The sequence below is a fragment of the Aptenodytes forsteri genome, unplaced genomic scaffold (genome assembly GCF_000699145.1).
Source record: "Aptenodytes forsteri isolate BGI_AS27 unplaced genomic scaffold, ASM69914v1 Scaffold207, whole genome shotgun sequence".
Classification (NCBI taxonomy): domain Eukaryota; kingdom Metazoa; phylum Chordata; class Aves; order Sphenisciformes; family Spheniscidae; genus Aptenodytes; species Aptenodytes forsteri.
In genome coordinates, this window is record NW_008794836.1 from 1722875 (window position 1) to 1741477 (window position 18603).

At 37.4% G+C, this 18603-nt stretch overlaps 1 protein-coding gene across 1 annotated transcript in view; it reads right to left on the reverse strand.

Annotated features, from left to right (window-relative positions):
- The window catches only part of CADM2 (cell adhesion molecule 2), a 196220-nt gene that overhangs the window by 104584 nt on the left and 73033 nt on the right, over nt 1-18603 (reverse strand). Inside the window, exon 5 of the mRNA XM_009274511.1 lies at nt 16278-16448. Coding sequence (XP_009272786.1) covers nt 16278-16448 — 171 coding nt within the window. The remainder of the gene's footprint in view (nt 1-16277; nt 16449-18603) is intronic.

Consider the following 18603-nt stretch of genomic DNA (forward strand, 5'->3'; position numbering starts at 1 on the left):
CATATGATAAGTTTTGTTAAACTATATGTGTAAGCCCTTGACAACCACAGCCTAAAAACGGAAACTGAATTCATAAAAGTAAATAAATTTACTTAAGATCATAAAGCAGGTCACCAACAGAATCAGAAAATGAATCTCTACTAGCTGCTGCTTAGTCCCAAGAGAGTAAAAAAGTAATTTGGCCTCTTTTTCCTCTGTAACTTCAGAAGTCCTCTGTCCCTTCAGTCCTTAGCAAGCTGGATTACCAGAGCTTCTGTGGATCCTTTTTCAAGGAACTCCCAGCTACTGGTTGAGTAACTAAATCAAAGTATGACCCCTATACATTCTAGGGCATTAATCAGCAAAAGGTGCATGGGAATAACCAGATTTCAGAAGAAAAAGCATGTCGTGAGACAAAAGGGTAATGTTATGGCGATGTTATGATAGCATCATGTTATCATATCAAATAGTCTCTCCCTAATGTAATCATCTTCAGTTAATGTAATACAAACCTAGAAACAGAAAATAAGACCACCTCTTTTCTTGGGCAGATGTTAGGGCGGGTGGAGTACATATATTTTGTTGAGATTTTTAAGAAATGACTATTGGAAGTAGTAGACTATTCAGGAGTAGAAGTATCAGTGATCTCATAGTCATTAGAATCCAAATAGTGCTGGAAATGCACCTATTTAAAGATGCATGCATCAGTCTTTTCTCCAGAGAATTGAGAGAGTGAGAGAGATGTTTAGCTGTAATGTAAACAGTACTTGCCACTACAGTTCTCGGCACATTTTGTTAAAAGGTAAATCTCTACGTTGCTCAAATCTTAGCCTTCGTTGGGCTTCCAGTGAAAGGAGGATTAACAGAAAAAGTCTTAGTGGTTCTCCTCTGCAGAAACTTACAAAGGAATATTGTACCAGATGTGGAGATCCAGGTCAGGGCTCTTAATTTTCAATTTCTCTGCTGATTTTTAGATATTTTTAAAAAAACAAACGCAACAAGTTACTATGAAATTTAAACTCGGCACCCAAATATCTTCCAATGTGGCTAAAGTTTCAGGAAGCAGAACAGACCAAGTACACCTCCTTCTTTTCACTTACAGTGATAATGTTATTAATACCTGAAGAAGGGTCCTGTACTTCAGCATTCCACATTTTAGAGGCCTGCTAAACCCCCAAGTCTTAGGAAGCCATTTCTATACTCCCTCACTTAGAGGTAATTTGATTTTTATGAGAAGTGTTCTTTAGATGAGTTATTAGAGCCCATGCAGCGATTCATGAGAAAAAGAGGTTCCTTATTCCACTGACTACTGAAGTATTCAGACTAAGTAGATCAGATCCAGCAAAATACTTATTTGACAGTAATTCAGTGATTAGAAGATTCAACCCTTTAGAGCCTGTGGATTAAGGGTCTGATCTGATTCAAAGAGTGCAAGGACTTGTGTGCTGACCTCCCAGGCAATAGCAGAGGTCTACCAGGTATTCTAAGGTCTCCCTTCCACTCAGGTATAGAACTAAGACCTCACTTTGAATCTGAAAAAGCTTTTTTCCTACCTATGTCCTAGTCTTTCAAAATCAGGATTTTCTGGCACACTAAAAAAGAAAAGGTATGAGAAAATTCTTAACCCATTCCACATTATGAATTAGACTTCTACAAGTAACTCAGTAATGTGCAAATTATCCCTATTTACATTCAGTGCCAACATAACATGGAATACGCCATTCATCTTACTTACATTTAAAAAAGGTTTCTAAAAACAGATTAGGATAGTCATAAAAAGAAAAACCCACATAACTTTAATATTCCCTATACATTTCCTAGGATGCTTAATTGAATGTTCTGTCAACGCTTAGCATCAAGTGTCTTTGGTACATCCATTCTTGGGCTTTACATGTAAAAATTTTACTGAAATGTTTTCAAAGGCCTTTGAGCTGGTGGCCTCAGAGTATCCTTCTTACTTGCCAAAGATGGCAACATTTTTAATGTTTAAACACTTTTAAAAAAAAAAAAAAAAAAATCACTAAATGCAACCACAATGCCAGAAGCGGATATTAGATATTTTACTAATACCAGTCCAAATTTAAGACGACCTTTTCCAAACTGGTAATGGATATATGTTCAGCTAGGGCATTTATGTTTGCACATTACTATTTCATATGAAGTGCAGCACCCCTTCAAGTCTTTGGGTTTTTAAACATGTTTATTGCATGAAGTCTATAACTCCTACTTCTCAAAGTAAAATGGCATAACAGAAGATGTGGGATGTACAAAATTTCAGTGACAATCGCCTGTAGTATTATCCATTCATGGTTTTGCATGCTATACAGTGATTTTGCAACATGTTTGGATCTTCTTTTTGTACCTGGCTACCATGTTTTTGTCATGATCAAAGCAGTCCAATAATAAATATAAAACAAGTTATTTGCTGTTTAAGTAACAATCAATTTTGGGAAGGTTGGTTCACATCATTCTAAGGAAATGGGTTACAGTGTCAAGAAGAAATCACATTTCTCTTGGTTTCTACTATTGTCCCTTCATTAGAGATTGTATTTTTTCTGGTCTGCAGGATATTAAAAGACCTGGCACAGAAAAACTGTCACATTTGGTGACAGTAACATATAAGGTTCAATATATATAAGTTGTATAGAGAAAGGTTAATCTCTTGAATTATTTTAGTTTCTGAGTCTTTGGGATTCAAAAAGGAAAATCCATTGGTGAGGTTCTTCCCTCTATGCGTGGTACACATCAGCGTGATATATGATGTCTAAATCTCTCTTTCTTAAAACACAAGGGTTTCTGTGCTTTTTTTTATTTTTCACAATGTCCCACTTAGTCTTCCAAGTTCAAACTAGTACCAAAAGAGCTAGATCTAGTGAAAATGGTAGAAAGAAAGGGAGGCACAGCAGTTCAAGTACGTTTGCCTGTTGCGAATAAAAATGCACACCTCTGTACAATATAATACTACAACAAACATCATTAAACCTCCAAAACATCTGATTAGTTTCCATGCAACCAAATTATCAGGTGCCTATTTCAAAACCAGAGCAAACACAATCCTTTCTCTCTTCATGTTTTAAATAACTGAAAACAGCCCATTAACATCATTTGACCCTAGGCCTCCACTGGAACACTTTGATTCCGATACGTGTTTTCTTTCGAGGTGATTCTCTCTGGGTTGTTTATGTTATGAACGTCTCTCCACCTGCAGTAAGAAGCTGAGTTTGTTGTAATGAAGTCTGTGATCCTCGTTGAACTTAGTGTTTGAGCTCAAATTATGTTAACAGTAATAGGAAAGATACCAATACAGGGAAGGACGAATACATCACTTGTTGGGTTTGTCAGAGGAAGCGAGTGCTCATAATAATACATCAGGATATGCTACAAGTGTTATTCGAATCCCTCCTTCTAAAAACATTGATACTGCCTTCTTATTTAATCTTTTAGGATGATGGCTAGATGTTTTAAATTACCTTTTGTGACTTTCTTCTATACACAATGATTTAAAAAGCCTTAAAAGTACTGCTAGTAAGAAAAGGCTTTGTTTAACAATGTAATTCTGCATTGGATCCAATAATAGGAAATACGCCATTGGATCCATTCAGGAAGAGAGCTATGCTTGTGTGACGGAGCAATGCTTCCCACCGTGATCAGTGAGCTTCCCAGGAATGCCAGGTTTTACCTTCATGAACCCTAAGCAAGACAAGGAACATGTCCTATTAACTACTCGCCAGTTCGGAAAACACTCACTCGAGCTCCAGGCAGCCCACAGAACAAAATACAAAGGCCCTACCTATGCTATAACATCCATGTCATGGCTGCCAGATCATTTGGCAGAGGCACTGGAAGGAGGTTTCTCTCGCTCTCTAGAGGAAATTTTCTTGGGATTTCTAGGAATAACAGGAGGATTCTCATCTTCTCAGCAAGCAGGTTGTGCCTTGTTGCAATATATGAAATTCTGCTTTGGTTGGTTGGTGAGGCTCACTGCACCCTTCTCTTTCCATAAGCTCCTGCATTATTTCTAACAAGAGTCCCAAGAGCAATGGCTCATAATATTACTATCCTCCTCAGATGAATAGGTAGGTTTCTCTCACTGAGGGTTATTGTTTCAAGCTGTCTGCATAGCCAGCAATTGCCACTGCCCAGGAAAACTCGCAAATTTTCCTTTGTCACCAAAAGGGGTAGAAATGTATCTTCCTGCTGTATCCCCCACCTTCCTGCTGTTGCCCACTGACTGTTCCCAGACCACTCTAAGTTCTGACAGAATCACGTAACTGCATGCAGCAGCATCTCCTGCCTGGATCTATAATACTCAGGTTTACTCTGCCATTTTTAATTAATTTATTTACCTTGTTGTTTCATTTTTTGCACACTAACCACCATTTTCTCTTTGTACCAGAGTCCAAATTAGTATGATTGATTCATTACAACACACTTTTCTTCTTACAGGTTTAGCTAAATTATGAGCTACCAATAGCATGTCTTTAGTTCATAGCCTTATTTTATGACCACAAACCTTCTGAATATTGAAAAGCTTCCATAAATTTCTCTGATATTTTATTGTGGCAGTGAACAACAACAGTTCTGGTGCTATAATTTTAAAAAATGTTATAAAAATCTAACAGTCCGATAATAAAAGATTATTGCTACCTGGTAATAAATGACTGCCAGATGATAAGATTTTTAAAGTATTTCCTGATAGACTAATGCATTTATCTTCTACCTGGTTTTGTCTGTTTTTTCAAAAAGAATGTTTGTGAAATCTATTTATGTCATAGCCTTCTACATTTTTGATTGTGCTTTTTCTCTCTTATTCCCTTGGAACCTTTCCATCATTTCCAGATGCAAAGATAAAATAAGCAGATACCTCTGAAAATGATGATGTATCTACTTTCCAGATTAATTAGCACTGGAGTAAGCATAGGACAGTTTAAGGTATCTTTTTTTTTTTTCAGAAACCATGAGATCATAATTTTCATATGGATAGCAATTACAAAACTCCTTGAAAATTCTGTATTTCTACACAATTTTATTTCTATTTCTAAAAAAAACCTAAGTAATTAAGCTTAGAAAAAAAGACTTTTAAAGTAAATTTCCAAGGACAAACCACTCTGGTATGTACAAAAATAAACATCAAATTGGATATCCCAAATGAGATCTGAAAGGAGAGAGAGGAGTACTCTAATCAGCTCTGTGAAAGTGCTCACCATTTTTAATAGCTTTTACACTTACCAGCTGCGTGCATCCTACAGCTGAGAATCAGCATTCCCCAAAATTGGGCTTCTTTTGTAAATGACAAGTAGCATGGCTTCTGCCTGTGCCCTGTTGCTCTGAATAAGCACTCAAAAAGCAAGTCTGCATTGGTAAACTTCATCAAATTACCCTGGGAGATACAGTAAGTTTGATGCTCTGCTTCAGAATATAGCGAACGACTCATTGCTTAAACAGATGAGAGGAAAACTCAGTATTATGTATCTGACAAGTTATTTTATTATTAGTATTTGTGGGCAAGACAATCTAGATCCAATTATTGTGTCATGGCAATGGTATTTCATTTCAATAAATGCATTCAGCAATACTGTAAACTTTATAATATTTTTAAATACTTAGCTTTGATAAAAGTGAATACTTGGTACCATATCCGCATGGATATTCCTATATCTTTTTTTTACACTCCTTTAAAAACCACTTTACAGTTAAGCAGGACCAGAAACAGCACATAGTCCCTTTGTTATCTGAGATTCTTCGATGACTATTATGTCATTCTTAATCTCATCTCTTCTAATTTAGTTTAAAAATATGTTTGTTGAAGAAAAAAGTAATAACAGTTTGTACCAGAAGAGTGTAAAAACACTCTCCTGGATGCAAAACAACAAGCCAAATGCCAACGTGGGGGAAAAGAAAGCTCGATCAGTGAAATATTCCCTCCTGACACTCGTAATTCATGAGTGCCTGAATTCAAGCACCAACCTGGCAGGAAACCCTTTAAGTTACTAATTCTGTGAACATTGATTATCTGGTACTTTCTTAAAAATATTCATAGTACCTGTTTCAACATCTCACCTGTCAGTCATACAATACTCCTTTACCACAATTGCTAGAAAGAAAAAAGTAATTAAAATGTGATAGTACATAATGTGTGGCTTGGGTTTGGGGAAGGTGAAAGAGAAGATGGAGATGATACACTACCAAACCTCCATAGTTCCTCTCTGCTCCATTTAAAATGCGTTAAAACCTTACCCTTCCTTTGTCATGTAACGTGTTCATTGATCATTCTTGCCTACTTTGTGCTTGGTCTTAAAACTGGCAGAGATAAATGTGAGCATAGCGTTGGATATATCGGTAGACCCTGCTGAATTAAGTGGTAGACAGAGTGGCACTGTCACCACAGTTCTAAATGTGTGCCACTTCATGAAGATAGTTAGCACCAGTAGCACTGCCTGTGTAAATACAGCTATTCCCCTTTACATGCTTCTGCAGAATGGGTCACTGGTTTCTTAGTTATCCATTAAGTCCCATACACACATGAATGATACGGTAGAAATAACATTTTCTTTGGCAACTCAGTTTTGTTTTCTTTAGTGAACGCAAGTGATGAAACTTAGTTTTACAACTTTTATCTTGTTTAATTATTTCTGTCATGCCACTTCTTCAGACTAAACAATCTCCATTTTGCCAGTCTCTGCAGATATGTAAACCTCTCTGTTCCATTTAACATCTCCATTGCCTGACACTGTGCTCTCTCCAACTTATTTATATTTTATCTCATTTTTGCCATGTCACCTAAGAGGAGAAAAGATAAAAAGCAAAAGAAAAAAAAGCCTTCTGCCTAAATCACATACGTTGTCAAGAAATGCCTAACTCTGAGTCAGCGCATGACCTTTCAATGTAACTTTATCTTCTGCATCCTCAGTTTCTTCTGCTTAAGGCCTTCAGTTTTCTGTTATGTCTGACTTAAATCATCTTGAATATGGCTTGAGAATTGCAGCACATCCAAAACTGCTGAAGGAGTAAGAGCTCTGGATGCTCAGCATACCCAAATACCCCTTCAAGTCTTTCTCTGACATTCATATCAGATATTGGGCACTATAAAAGTTTAATCTATATAAAAATATCTAAGCAGTAGTATGGGGACATGAAAATTTGACTTGTTTCTTATAAATATATACCACACCCTCATGAAGGGCAAGGCTCTATTCCTTGGGAGGTCCTACTAACAATCTCTATATATGTTTTCCTCCCAGCTGTCTGACCTGCTTGCTAGTCTTTAGTTTTGGAAATAAACGGCCCCCCAAACTGTTCTACAGGGAAGGCCTGGAACGGCTTTGTCCTTCTGTCATTAGGTTGACTGGCTGAAGGTGACCAGAGTTGTAACCTGAGGTGTGAGCTGTACAGATTCTGTAATTTTCAGTCTCTTTCCAACACGATCCCATTTGAAATAACACCAAGTCTAGGCTAGTAAAAAAATGAAAAAGATATCTGAAGCATATTTTCGAAGGCAGCATGGAGCTTAATGGATCTTAGTCATGTACCTGAAAAATTCTTGCTCCAATTGGGACCTGATGTGGAACTTCTCAGACGCTGGACTGTCATTCAGCCTCTCAATCTTTATTGTCCTGTTCGTGCTACCCAATATAAAGTAGTTATAACAAGCATATTTAAAAACTTGCTTTCTAGTTTTTCTGTAAATTCGACCTTCCACTACATTTTTCTAACATAGATCATCTAATATATTCACATTATATCCATGTAAGCATTCGTCTTATCAAATACAATGCAGAGAAATTATTTTTTTAATCACTTCTACAGTAACTGATTGTTACGTAGATTAGGAGCTTCAAAAATCAGCCAGCCAGTCAGTCAGTCTTGGGGATGCTGCTGCTGGGCTGTCTGGAATAGATCATTATTTCTGTAGCCTACCTCCTTACGTAGAGAAAGGTTCACCATTACAGGAAATGAGCTGCACTGCTTTTTTTTACACCGTTAGACTAGTTTTCTGGTCTTTTCAGGTAGATGAACTAACTTGTTCTTTTTCTTATGTCCACCTAAGAATATCCTCCAGTGTCTTGACTGACTCACTGTGGGGATTTCTACTGATGACAGTGGCACATGGCCAGTCATGACCAAATTAACTATGCGACCTCAAAAGCCTACAGTGAGCTCTGTAAGGGTCTGTCCCCTTCCTCCCCTCCAGAGAGAAAACAGATTTTAGCCCATCAGCGCTCATTCATTCAGAAACATCACCACACTGACCGAAGTTAGCATCTCCACATGGCAAAGCACTGTGCGGTTCAAACATGTATTTGGAACAGGTTCGGAGATGACCTCACTGTGCTCCATTTACCAGCGCAGCCATGCCCTCTGTCTTTTCAGTCCTTTTACCACAGGTTGTCTCTTTCCTATGCCTAAAGGCTTACTCTGGAATGGAATTATATTTATTTTAGGTTTATTTCCTAAACATCCTACTTTTAATATTATTAAAAGTTCCCTCCCAAACTTCCTTTGAAACCTTCTTGAGCTCTCTCTTAAGCACACGACAAGCAAATGGAATAAGCTGCCCATACCGTATTTTAAAGTTTCTATGCAGAATAGACAAGCCACTCTGTGGATTTTCCTTCCTACAGAAGACTGTAGGGATAAATAAATTATATTAGATTATATTTCACTTGTAAACCATATTTAAACATAAGCCTCCAGATGGGAAAGGTCAGGATTGTACATTAACCCTTTGAACTAGATATCCCCCTTGAAAGATGAAAGTTTGGCAGTAAATGGACCCACAGTTTTTTTAATTATTTTGCATTTAAATCGTGGATTTCTTATTTTCATCCATCATTAACCTAATTGATCTCATTTAAACATGCAAATTGTGGCACTGAACTTTCATGTTCACAGATATCATTCTTTACTGTTTACATAACTATCCTTTATGTTTCATTTGTTTCAAGCATTCACTAATATGAAAAGCTTAAACAAGATAATTTTACTTATTAACACGGTGTTTACATAATTATTGAGCTAAATAATTAAATAGAATAACTTCTTATTTACTTTTCATTCAATATGAAGAGGTGTACATGTACTGAAGGCTGTATCTTTTAATTTGCATTCTTATTATTACTATTTTTAACTGCATCTTACGCTGGTAAATATGGAAATATCCCTCCTTTAAGGGAGACAGAATGGAAAGAATGGTCACTGAAGTATTGAAATAACATTGAGATATATTGTCCATATTAATATTCACACTGTGATTCAGGGATAAAATAAATCCCATTTGGGGAAAGCACCAGAAGAGTATCTCAACATGGGTGAGTCTTGGGTGGAAACTTGAATGTGTACAAAGGGTAAACTTGTCTCACAATGTTAACAGGGAGTCAATCGGAAGATTTTGAAATTCTCTCATTCTCAAGGTCACAGCAGTCCAGCAGAATATCTTCATTGAAAGAGAAAAGCAAGAACACCACTCAGACAGTTGACTTCTAAAGGATGGGAGCATCAGTCGCAGGAGACGGTACCTCTCTGTCAGACTCAGGTAGCCATTTAAGAAAACGTCTAGCTTTTCCTCATGAGCTTCCAAAGGATTTAAATGGCTGGCAGTTTTTCACTGAAGTGATGGAAATCCCTGCTTGCTTAGGCTTACGGAGATTGTCTGTGATCAGAGAGGGAGGTTTTGTGAGACACCAAGGTCCTGTCTGCACATTACAGAGAAAACATAGCCCTCTTGCTTTTTAGGCAGGAACAAAAAGTGGCTTTAATCAGTAAGACCATCTAAGTTGTGAGATGAAGGTCAGATAGAGAAACGCACTTGAAAAGCTGAGATCTAAGAACCTGAGGTTCAGGCCTCCTATTCTGTAGAGATGGAGTACATCCTGAAAACAATATTGCTATAGCCAAGCCCAGGGGATCAAGATGCTGGGTGGTATCTTACACTAACCAGCTACTATCCTCCATTAACTCAGGATGGGAAGTATACTTCATTGCTAAGGATAAAGGACACGTAAAAAAGATCCCTGGGACAGGCCAGTGCTGGAGCAAAACGCAGCACTCTTTGGTGTCTGAAGCAAAGAGACTGTTCTTACAGTACCCAGAGTCCTGACAAATCACTCAAAAAAAATGTCCTGGGTTTCCCTCTTGTGGCCTATTATTCACACCTGGCTTTGTCAGGTATTCTTAGCAGAAGGATTGATAACAGATGACAGTCTGATAATGACTTAGTGACTTCCAAAAGGTTGGGTCTAGGTAGCTGTACGATGATGACAGCAGACTGTTTCCCCCAAAAAAAGAACACATAGCCTATATGTGTCTCATTCCCAGAGCTGAGTCTAAGAACGCTAAAGAGTAAAGCATTAAAGCCAACAAAAGCATTAGGAGTATATCTGTTTGGAACAAAACAATTCTGTTTCCTCAAAGGAAGATTTTCTTTGCCATTTGTTGTGAACAATATGCAATAGGATGGGCCATGCCAGAGAATGTGCCACTGCATCTGTGCCATCATGTTACAGTACAGAAAGACCATATGTAGGCAACAGGGAAAACTGTCCCTCCCCCCTCATACTTTATCATAGCTAAGAGGTGTCCAATCCTGTGTGCTTTTGCGTGGGCACACATCTGCCCCTTCTGAGCTACAAAAGACAGCAAGTCCGTGGTTGAGATAGTCACCCTGAACAGCCACCTAAGATATTTAAAATTTAACTAATTAATTAGAATTAAACATTAAGATTTAAGGAAGATTTTTTTTTCTCTAAATACTGTTCTGATGTGCAACTGTAAGTGTTTTAGGCATTCTCCATAGACAAAGGGTCTAACAGTCAACTATGCACGACCCTTTTCTTGCCTTTTTTTTAATAATGCCTTATTTTACACAGTACTGTATGAATGTATATTATAATATATATTACATTTCATATCTTATATTTTCACATATTCACACACACACGTATATATTTCGTATATTTTCACTTATTTTTGTTCAGAATCTATAATTGTAGAAACTGTGTTCCAACAAAAACTTGAAACCAGCCAAGTAAAAACATTGGGCTAAACTCTCTTAGTGAGCATCAGGTAATGTAGCTCTTTGATAAAATTACTCTGCTCTACACCAGCAGAAATTCTAACCCCATCCTGTTGTCAGAGAAACCTCCACTTGTTAATACATCAGAAATCACAGTAGCGTGCTGTTGTTAGACACACACACACACAATTTTCTACATGGCTGCACAAGTGCATTGCTGATTTGCTTATCTGTAGTCTGCTGCATTCAAGGCATTTTGTTTACTTAATTCAAAATCAATAAGTTTATTTCCCGGACAATAGCCAACATTCTCTTGGAATAGCTGCCTAATTTTAAAGTCAAGTTCGGACCTTCATTGCAAAAGAATCTAATAACAACCCACAAATGAAGAAACAGCCTATTACACAAACATTGTTGGAATAGCCTGCAGAAGCAAGTTAGCTGATGGCTATAGACTTGTCAGACTGACAATTCACTGCACATCTGTGTCTGCCAATACAGAATTTACTCAAAATTGCCTCTCTAGACACTTTTTACATAACACATATTTAGCTTATTAGTGCTGTCATTTGGGAGTGTGGTCAGCTTTTGAGCAAAATCTCACTGAGTCTGTTAGCACGGATCAAATCACAGCTGCCATTTTAGAATCATGATGATTAGGTTTGAAGTTCAAATGATTTGATTTCACTTTAAAGCTTCAAAAGCAGCCTCCGGGGCAGACTTACACAATTAATTTTTACTGAGGTCTGCCGGGTAATTTAGTGTAGTCAGAGAATCTTCACTAAGGTAAGGTTATTACCACTGGGTAGTTTTATGGCACTCTGTTTAGTAGGAAGCAACGTGTTGGCTGGCTTCTGCTCAGATAAGACCTAGACGAAAGTGAAGATGCTTCTGGGAAACAACACGTGTCTGAGACATTGAGGAGGGACGAGCAGAATTCACTCACTTCCCAGATGTGGACCAGAAGTTGTACTTGCCCTCAAAATGTCTTTTCAGGAGTGTGCATGAGAACTTACAGTATACAACCTTGTAAATATCGTACTGAGAAGCTTTCAAAATTGAAGTACCGTACCTGTGGTTCTTTAATACAGGAACAAAGAATGCATTCTTAGTTTAGTTTGAACGCAGAAGTAAACAATGAAATGAAATATCCCTTTGAGATTTGTATTTATCACTTGCAAGAAGCACTTCCTAATAATCAGTGGCAGCTAGGCTGACAAGCAAACTTCAGAGCAAAGCCACGGGGGATACAAGTCTATTTTAGGTTTACTGTTGACAGTAAGGGTCAGAGGAAAAATAAACTCAGCAAGCAGTGTCATGCTACCACAAACCTCTGCTGGCCAAGCAGAAGCTAAATTACGGCCAAACCTTTCAGCACGACAGAAAGCCTTGGGCAATTGGACTGCCCTGCAGTGCACAGAGCATGACATACAGATGAACAGGATTAAGCACAAGTGAGACGTAACATAAATTAGTGATAAATAAAGCTCAAAAGTTTGGAGGAGCTAATTTTCCCACAGTCTGGAGTGGGGTACAGTATGCTAACCCCAACAGCATACCTATTATTTTAATATTTGAAGTCTGCAAAATTAATCTGGAAAGCCCTGTGAAAACAAGGACTGATCACGGTCTCCTTCAAGATATCCTTCTTTTGGTCAAGCTATAAATAATACAGGTAATCTTTACTTCTGGACCTAACCATTAAAAAAAAAGAAAAGAGCAGCAGAAGGACTCAGACATTATTTCTATTACATACACATATATATATTAAAAGAGTATAAAAACTTTTTTATCTTAAAAGTTTAGTCCTCAGCTTCATTTCATGTACTGTAATACTACTGGGGAAAGCTGATTTGATTGCTCTATCACACTAATAAAAGCTAAGATTTGTGTAAGGGGAAGAAGAGGGAATAAAGTATATTCCATATTGATATCGCTGCTGATGGCATTACTGGCTTTCGTTTTGTTAAGTTTACTTCCTATTAAAGCTGACGATAAAAGCAGCTGTGTGGACTTATAAGCACCTCTATCTACATCTCTCCATGGACTCATTAAAAATATCTGTTTCATATAGTCTCATCGTCTAGGACAGATTTAATTTTATTCTATCTTTCACTAGGCATAAATAAAAACCTGTCATTCCAACCATTGCGTTGTCTTCCTTTTTCTTTACCTGTCATCCACCGGATGCAAACACAATCCTGTAATACCTACTGTTCTGTTGTTTTCCTTTTCTTTGCTTTTTTTGTTTTGATGAAGCCACAAATGTTTTGTGCATTGTCAGGTTCTAGTTGCTTGAAACGAAGCAGACTTTTTTACTTTCAAGCGTAATTATACAGGACGGAAATGGCTAGAAAATTTATTACTGCCCTTTTTTCCTAACCTGTGGTGATACACTGATAATTTGTAAGGAGCGTCCATGCACCACAGATAAAATTCTTCAGATTTTAGGAAGGTGTTTTAAAACCAAGTGCGGTTCTAGTGGGTGATGCCCAATCATTGTGCATCCGTTCTCTGCCAAACTGGTGCTCATCTGTGCTGTTCTGTTTGACCATTTTAAGGTACTTGCTTATCATTCTCCCATAGCTCTCTGCTCATCTGAAATACCCCTGGGACATTCAGAACAAGTGCCCTATGGAGCAATGCCATGCTACTTGGTTGTGATTTCGGAGCCGACAGGACGTCAGATTAACAAATTCTCCTGACTTTTCTCATGGGGCCCCATAATTCATCTGTTTTGTCAGCACTATTTTTCAGCTGCTGTCAGGTGGCACTGAGGATATATTGGGTCAGCTCACATTGGGTCCTGTGAGCATGCCTCTCATTAATACAAATAGGATGTCTCTTATATGTTTGAAGTCTTATGGATTGATGGAAAAAAGTCAGCAGCTTCCAGTGACTGCAGTAATACCCATGACGATGGTGAGCAATACCAGGAGAATAAAATCAAGGGGCCCAGTTCCAGTGTGATGTACTCCATTCAGAGTCTTTGGGATCATCTTTCTCCTCTTTTTCCTTCAAGGCTCTCTGCTGAACCACATCATTATTTCCCTGAATCTTCTTCTCTTTTTATAAAGTTTCCTTTAGAAACTTGCCCAGTGTAAGACTTCTGAGTATGTTGACATGGAGATGAAGGTGGTAAGGAAAAGGCCAATAATAGCCTGTTCTTAGTCTCCTTGTCACCTGTAATGAAATACTGCTTTCTCCATGGTTTTCAATGGTATTTCCACCCTCTCTTCTAAACTTGAGCTTCTTTTGGCAGATTTCTCACTTATCTTTCCATGTATAATGACTCTATACTAGTGCTGGAGAGGATTAAATTGATTGGTGGAAAATTAATGGAGCAAGCAGGAATGATAGAGAATAATTACTTGTGCGTTGTGGCTTTTGATAAGTTGGCAGTCTGAGGGGGCAGTAACATAAAGCACATTAGTAACTGTAAATGCCCGGTGCAGTTTGTCCTTGCTAGAGAACTTCAGTGAACCCACAGAAGAGAGAAAAGGGTCTTGTTCAAAACACGAAGCAACAGGCATAGAGGAAGATGCACGCCTCTGCTATTTAGCAAGGTAGTGTCTTGCTACCTAGGGTACAAATCGGGAGGAAACAACAAATATTCAAGAAGCTTTACATATGAGAGGCCACAGAAAGGCTTCTTTGCCTTATGATCTTATGATGCTCACGCAAACCAGAACCCTGCCTTTACCCTGAATCGGGTTACACTGCAGCCACTGTGACTCAGTTTAAACCTCATATAGCTGTCCTGTTTCTGTATGTACCGTTCCATTCAATTTGGTTCATCTCCTGTAGTGCCAACATCTTGAGCAGAGCACTGAAGGAAGAGCAAGCAATTTGGAAGTGAAGGCATGGGCCAGCTCGGTGGCTGATGGTTGTGGGATTTAGAATTGAAGGAAATAAAGCTGTTAAGGATTCATGTCTCTAGTACAGACACCATTTGAACATGTTAGGGGAGGCAGGTGTTTAGTAGCCTTTTGGTGAAGAAAGGCTTTGATCTTCCTCAGTAAAATCGTGGGTCGAATGTTTCAGAAAACAGTTATTTTCAGTACGTATTACTTGCGGATGCTAATCCACATCCTCTTAATTTTCAGACTTTTTTGCAGATGGCATTTTTAGCAATGCTGTCAGCTTCTGTGCAGGGAGTGCTTTTGCCATTACAGCATTTTATGTGTGCTGCGAGTCTTAGATGCTTATAAAAACATCCCTGTTTAGAAACAAGTTATATATGCCAGCAGTTCTTGACAGGGCATCTGTGGAACTAGTTGCAGTTACTGGAAGCTTGTCTGCTTTATGGACAAGCTTGTCTGCTTTATAATAGGACCTAGGATAGGTCCTTTGATTATACCTACCCTAGAAACAAGAGTTATGAAAGGTCTCTCCCCTTCACTTGGTCCGACAATATTTTGCAGGCGCCTGTTTTTGCTAGCTGGCAATCAAAAGTACAGGCGTTCTGCAGCAATCCAAATAGATGTACCCTGAAGAATGGTGGGTATAATGCAAGTGAATATGAAAATGTCATCTGATGGTGAAAAGGCGTTTTCCTGAGTGTCTCGCAGTTTGTAAGTGAAAAAAAACTGACTCAAAGGACAACATGACTTCAGAGTAGGGCACACAGATACATAGGGAGGTTCATTCGACTTTGAAACAATGCACTGCAGAAAAAGATCAAGTTTCCAGAAATCCTATTTGAAAAAATAAGTCAATATATAGAGATACAAAACAACTGAAGTATGGATTATCTAGAGTAACATCCTGTATAGACGAGGCCTAAAAATAAATTCTAAAGTGTTTTTCCTCCTGGACTTGTGTTATTAACAGCATTACACAGAGTTTCATTAGCAGGATTCAAAGTTATTGAGGCAGTCTGCTGTGAACATTGCTTCTTCATACCCTTGTTTCAAGTTTCTAGATACTTTCAAGGACAGTTGTGAACCACCATGATCTTGATTCTTAAGAACTCTTTCACATTGCTACCATGATAAACAAAAAAGACAAATGCATTTCCTCTCTACCATTTCTCAAAGCAAACCAGGAACTCAGTCCCACAGTGTTTTCACTGGTAAAGCTCTCATTAAACTTTTTAGAGTTATTCCTGTAAAAAAAAAAAAACAAAAAAAACCAACCAACCAACCAAATACAAACCAGAGAAGCTGGCTAAAAGAAAGACGTTATCTTTCCGCACAATACCAGAGATTTTTATAATTTTCCCACAATAGAAACTCTGAAACAAAACAAAACAATAAAGCAAGCATATATAACGTGTATTACTTACAGTGTATTTCTAGAACCTGCATTGCTATCTGAGGTGTAGAGTTTAGGGACTCATGATCTACTCTGCAACTTACAACTGCACCATCATCATTGCGATCTGCTAGGAAATCCAGTGTGCTGCTGACTGTGAATGTTTTACGATTTGCATCTTCTTCTTTTAAATATTTAACATCTGAAAGAAAAAATAAACAATTTTCTCTCCAATATTTTTAGGAAAAGTAGTCGAGCATTAGACAGCTAAATTATCTATCACACTTGTTGAAAAAACGTGTCTTTCATATCTGTATTGATCTCTTTAAACCAAAAGTAATTAGACTGTATTATTCCTCAGTTTGCTCTGATTGTCAGAGCAGGAGATATATCTTGAAAAAGAAAATTTCAAAATTGGTTACATGATACTGCACTCAAACAAAAATTCCTTTCATCATTCTCTCTTATATGTTTAGGTCCAAATTTGATATAAACTTTCTCTGCAGTTCATTAGAAAAATGTGGTCTCCTCCCACCCTCACTTCCCTTAGGTAGTCACAGTGTCACTAAATATTAAATTTTCTAAGTCCATGCTTATAATCTTTCATAGTAATGCAACACATGGATATTAGTGAAGCCATGTGAACTAAGGGTTGCTGGCATGTACTCTCATTAATCCTTTGCTTACTTTATTAATTGCTTATTCTGCTGTTTGGCTAGAATTATGCTAATTTATGAATTAAACTAAACCAAAGTATAGATATCAACGGTGATGAACAACTGTAAATACAGCATGTCATAGTATCTACTGGACTCTACAGACAAGTCCAAGAAGACTGGAAATAAAATTACTTCAAAGAGACCTTCCACTCACTGCTTTATATCGTGCTAAATTAGCCTACTGCTTTTGTGCAGATTCAGTTAAAAATCTCTTTAACAGTTTTCAGCCCACATTCTAGAATGCAGGGAGCATACAGCTATGCTTAAGAAGTATTCAACTCAGCTCAAGGTTAAGGTTCAAATTCAGAAAGTTTTGTTTAGGACATACACGTTAGATCAGAACTGAAGATCCAAAAGACTGAGCATTTATTTTAAAAAGTTTTAATGTATTAACTGCAACATGAGATCTTCTTACACATACTTTAGAATTGTTTTACTTGGTTCCCAACTACTTATAATACTTACTGATTTTAATTTATTTCAGCAAAACAGTAAGCTCATTATATTGATTTGTTACAAGGAAAGCTTTAGAAGACATATATAAATACATAAACATATATATTAAATTACACTGAGATTGCACATGTCCTCTGTGTCCTAAAAAAAGAAGTGAGAAGTTTCAGTTTTATGAATTATACTAAATCCCATTAGAGAAGAAGATGACCTAAATAAAATTTCCATGAAATATCAATTTTAGAAAGCAAATCTTAAATGGCTTAAGCTACATCTTTTTAGATTAAAAATACTTCTGAAATCAGAAAGGTGGTCTTTTTCGTTGTCTCCAGATAGATGAAGACACCATCTAGTTATACGATTTCCATTTTTCCCTAAAAAATAATTATTTCTTGCATACAAGCATTTTTCTGCCTGCTGGTTGCTAAGCTTTAAGAGATTTCAATTTCTGCCACGGTGAATATTAATATTTAGGAATCAGTAGGTGAGGGAAATATTGACCAGGGCTAAGGCAAAGTTATTATAATCAAACAACAAATGTCTTCACTAATATTTAAAGCAAACACATGAGATTTTGTTCCCAGAGTTGGGTTTCCAAATTTAATAATAAGCACCTATATAGATAGCCTTCTGCTTATAAGTAATGTACACATCCCTTTGCTTACTGACTTCAGGCGGAGGACAGACAGCTCCTGAAATCATCAACAACTTTAATTTCAGTGAGAGGTTGTGGATGCTTAATCCTTTAGAAAAACAAAAGGAGTTAATTTCCTAAATGGATGTTTAGAAGCCTTTCTGTAGACATCTATTGTTTGGAAGAGTTCAACTCTTAGAGTTAATTACTTCTGTAAAAAGGATGGTGATACTATTCTATAAACTGTTGACATCCTCATCAACAGAAATACTTAGCTTGTCCACTTCATCAGCTGTATCTTCTTAGATTTTTCTTCATAGCAAAATGAAGGTGTGATTATGATATATGCTAACTGAATGTAAGCCCACCTGGATGTAAAGAGCAGTGGAGATCAGGTACTGGGTATGTTACCGTATGCTAGCATTCAGAACATTTACCCAGGTTTTTTACGGAATTTTTAAATATGTCTACCGTAGCCCATTCTTTCATTTATTCTCTTGCTACTCCTCTCTCTCCTAAATACCCCCTCGAAAAAAGGTTAAAAAAAAAAA